The sequence below is a fragment of the Seriola lalandi genome, unplaced genomic scaffold (assembly GCF_002814215.2).
Source record: "Seriola lalandi dorsalis isolate HSWRI2012SDOR001 ecotype SW California unplaced genomic scaffold, Sedor1 jcf7180002054275, whole genome shotgun sequence".
NCBI lineage: Eukaryota > Metazoa > Chordata > Actinopteri > Carangiformes > Carangidae > Seriola > Seriola lalandi.
The window spans coordinates 96,734-101,057 of NW_019524828.1; the positions used below are offsets into that span (position 1 = coordinate 96,734).

The 4,324-nt window shown below is 42.1% G+C and overlaps 1 protein-coding gene across 1 annotated transcript in view; it reads left to right on the forward strand.

Moving 5' to 3' along the window:
- Positions 1–1,908: 1,908 nt before the first annotated feature.
- Positions 1,909–4,324, forward strand: part of snapc2 (small nuclear RNA activating complex, polypeptide 2) — a 5,012-nt gene continuing 2,596 nt past the window's right edge. Inside the window, exons 1-4 of the mRNA XM_087173705.1 lie at positions 1,909–2,277; positions 2,982–3,155; positions 3,356–3,494; positions 3,888–4,324. Of these exons, the coding sequence (XP_087029831.1) occupies positions 2,062–2,277; positions 2,982–3,155; positions 3,356–3,494; positions 3,888–4,324 (966 nt within the window). The 5' untranslated portion in view covers positions 1,909–2,061. The remainder of the gene's footprint in view (positions 2,278–2,981; positions 3,156–3,355; positions 3,495–3,887) is intronic.

A 4,324-nucleotide genomic window follows, 5' to 3' on the forward strand; every position in this document is an offset into this window, starting at 1 on the left:
TTGAACCCTTGGGTACACCTCTTCATACCAGGTGGTGAAGGTATGAATCAAACCACAGAACAAGGCCAATCACATGGAGTTGATCTAAAAGCAGATCAACAAAATCAAAAGCTTCAGTTCAATCAATAAAGGCTGCACCTGTAAGTTCACCATTATCTAGAACAGAGAGCACTTCATTGGTGAGGTTAAGTAGGGTGGTACTTGTGGAGTGGTTAGACCTGAAGCCAGATTGAAATGATGATATTGAGATGATGTGAGAGGTTATGTTATAAATTAATTTTTGAACAGTTTAGCAATAAAACATACAATGGATATAGATCTATAAATGCAGGAAAAGTATTACACCATATAACATTACAGTAATTTCTTTCATCAACTCATCGATATGGCTTTTAAAGTTTAAGAGTTCATCAATGTAAACCTGCAGGAAACAGTTATGTGGCCTTTTATTTGATACAAACATGTGAACCAAAAACAATTATATCCACCTTAACCAGTTCCTCATTTAGATTATTTTGCAGATCATATAAATCTGTGAATAATACTTCATGTAGAGGAGGATGATGAGTAAGATGCTAGCAGCCAGTCTAGCTCAACAGATGAGCAAAATCCTCTGATCTATTGCATATGTATAAAACAATGCAATGGCTTATGGGATCAATTGATAACTCAAACTTGCTGAGAACCGTGAAAACTATATGATAACAGTGAGTAGCCACCTGTAAGACTTCAGTGTAGGCTGACTCAATACCTGTCTCCTCATGCCATGTGTTTATAGCCTGCGTTAACAGTTAGAGTCTGTCGAAGCCACTTGATTAACATCTCCTGTATATAGAAGACATTATATAAATAAAAAAAAATCACAATGAAAATATTAATGGCCTTTATATTAAGAACACAAAAGGCACAAATAAACAAACCCTTCAACATTATGTTTTAATGCTGTTTTTAACCAATAGATGGCACTGCTTAGTCCAGTATGACCAGTGGGTCTGAGTGTGCTGATGAATGCAGAGTGACTGGAGGTTTAGAATAAGCCGTGCAGCGTACTATTCACTTGTGTCTGTTTATGTGTCTGTTACAGTCTGTACGTTAGTTAACATTAGGATGGGAGCATGAGCACAGTCAGAGGCACGAGACAAATATTAGTGCGCACACACTGTAAACAATCTAACCCCAATCCTCTCAAAGTAGTCAACGCACAGTCTGCATCAATATTAAAAAGTGTTATGAATAAAGTCGCTGGTGGTAGGGTCAAAGAGTGTCGCAACTCTATTTTCAACGGCACTGGAGCACAGTAACCCGGAAGCAGTAAACAGTCCAATCCAGCTCGCTTTCAAATTAAAATTAGAAAGTGTAACTTCCATGAAATAGTTCCCTCCTACGATACAAGACTGAAACATTATAACAAGTGTAAGCCTTATACCTTAATATTTATACCTCCTCTGCTCTTTTCAGCTTTAGTTAAGTTGTGTTTCGAAAGAAAGAACAGTGTGTTACACAAAAAGTCTGTATGCTGGATAAACTTCCAGAACTGGTTGAGCCTCGTTATATTCTTAGTGTTTCATTCTAATAGATGGGTTAACTCATTTAAAAGATGATCAATAATAACCAAATTTGGATTTAAATAATGCACTATAAACCTTTAAAAAACACCTTTTAAAAGGTCATTAAATGTCTATCGTCTGTCTTTAAATAAATTATTTAAAAAATAATTTTGATACTAAATAGCAACATTTATATTCATGTGTTTCATTATCTGATTAAGAAGTATTTAAGTAAGAAGAAAAGAGCATTTCTTAAATGTATTTGAACATTCAGTTCCTTAATTATGTTCTTTTTGTTAAGAAAGAACAATACTTTGAAAACGCTTTTATTCTGAAAAGTACCGGAAGTAGTACAGTTGTGGCTGATGACGGTTCTGTGTTGAAGAAACGTTTTTACCTTCAGTGTAAAGTTAAATCGTTCATATACAGTCTTCAGGAGGCAGCTCTCTGAGCGGGACCAGAACCAGAACCAGAACCAGTTAGACCCTGAACCCGTCAGTCCAGTTCAGCAGAGATGAAGCCGCCTCCTCGGACTCGAAAAATACCAGACCGCAACTTGATGCCTGACCCGGCCAAGAATACTTCGGGTAGACTGACCTGTAAGTGGCGGAAACCGGAGCAGAAGAAGCTCCTGGAAACTCTGAGGAGACTGGCCAAAAGCTCCGGAAGCCGCGGAGACATCGACTATACGTTCCTGAGAAAACAGGTTCCTAACCGGTCCATAGAAGAGGTACGGTGGTCTGGTCTTTATGGAGGGTTATCAGTGACTTCGGTCCCTCTGACTCTCTGTCTGTTACTTTGTATTAAACATTGTTTATTTTTACCAGACAAATGAAAAACTAAGGTCTCAGTTAAACTGTGGTGAAACCAGGTCTTCTGAGGGCTGCAGTCTGCACTGAACCGGCTCACAGGGACAGGTTTCACTGGGTCACCTTCACATTCATCAGATGTTACATTACAGAGACCATGTTCATAATGAGTTGTATTGTGTCACCTGGTTATTTACTAAGTTCCTCCATCGCTCTGATATAAGAAGTTTCATTTACTATATGAATTTATAGATCTGATGAAAAACAAATATGATTATAAATGAAACAGATTATCTTTGATTGTCCTCTCTGTGTTTACGTAGCTTTAGTACAGCAGTGTCACCAGATACTGTGAGTAATCAGTGTGAACTGTTGTTGTTGTGATATCTGTCTATCTATAAACTTCAGCCATCATATGTTGATGTCATCTTCAGTGTCTAATCTGACATTCAGGCCTCATAACATGTGTCCAACTAATTTAAAAATGAACTAAAATCCTCCAGTTACAGAGTTGGTGAATGTCAGTGTGCAGTATGAGACAGCTCAGCTCGGTGAACTCCCTCCTCTGGGTCGGTCTCTGTGTTCATGTACAGTACCATGACGTGTACTGTCCTCCCTCCCTCAGGTCCAGGCTGTGGTGGAATCTCTGAAGAACAAAATGATCACTAGTGTGAGTTTGAAGCTGAGGAAGAAGAGGCTGGAGGAAGAGAAGACCAGAAAGCCCATCGATGTGTGGTCTCACATGGCTTCATCTTTGGCGGGAACCGTCGAAGAACAAATCACTGGAGCGTTCTCTCAGGTACGATCCAGATACTGATGAGACGGGGTTTGATAAAGGCTTCTCTGCCTGGACTTTCTTCTGCTGACTTTAAATGTGACCTCAGGTTTTATCTGACACTCCTCAAACACAACTGCTGCTGGATCAGAGACAGACCTGTACCTACCTGTCCTGTGGAGTCACTGCCACCTCCATCTCCCTCATCCCTCTGTGTTTTCCAGATGATGATAGTGGCGTCCACAGAGCCTTGCACCCTGAAGAACTGCGACCCTCCTCAGGTCCACAGACCACCCACAGACCAGGACAGACCTGTTGGTCGCACCATCCCTTTCAGACCAGTGCCCGCTACGCCAGTACAAGGTACTCAGTCCATTTTCTGTCTGAAGCTTGGAGACAGTAAATATGTGTCTGTCTTTGTTTTTCGTATTCATCTGATCAATCAAAACTGTTCGCACACAGTGAGGAAGAGGAATTAACTGAGTCCACAACTACAGTGATGAAGGTGTTAGTTAATTCAGTGGGAGCAGAGCATCCAGAGACAGAGACACTCTTCATCCTTCAGATTAAACAGTTAGTTCTGTCAGGTATTACAGTATTTATCTGACACTGACAACTCAGTCACCAAAAAAAATCCTCATTCATGGAGATACTCTATTATTTCCCATAATCCTTAGTAATGATCTGAACACAGTCAGATGTTCTCTGTGCTGCAGGTTCTGTCCTCCATCTTACTGTCCTCCATCTTTTCCTCAGGTAAGCCTCCTGGCACCAATCGCACCCGTCCTGTCGTCGTCCTCAAGGCTCTATCACCAACCATAGGCCAAGCCAAAAGACCCCCAGGTCAATCCAGAGTGGTCAAAGTGCCACACAGCACAGTCCCTCCACCCCAGCATAAGCCTTCAACCACATCCGTAAGCTCACCTGCTGCCCCCTCCAACCAGCCAGGTGCAGCAGAAATACCTGCAGCGTCCCCTACAGCCCCAAAGCCTGAGACTCCGGCCTCAGGACAGATCACGCTCAGTCCTGGCTCTGCAGCAGTGGTAGACACTCCCAGTGTCTCCTCAATCAAGACAACCCAGCAGCATCCCTCCACCTCCACCCCAGCCCCCACCACCTCCACCTCTGCTTCCACTGTAAAGTCCACAGTCAGTCACACACCCTTCTCTCCCGCTGTCACCAGTCTCACCCCT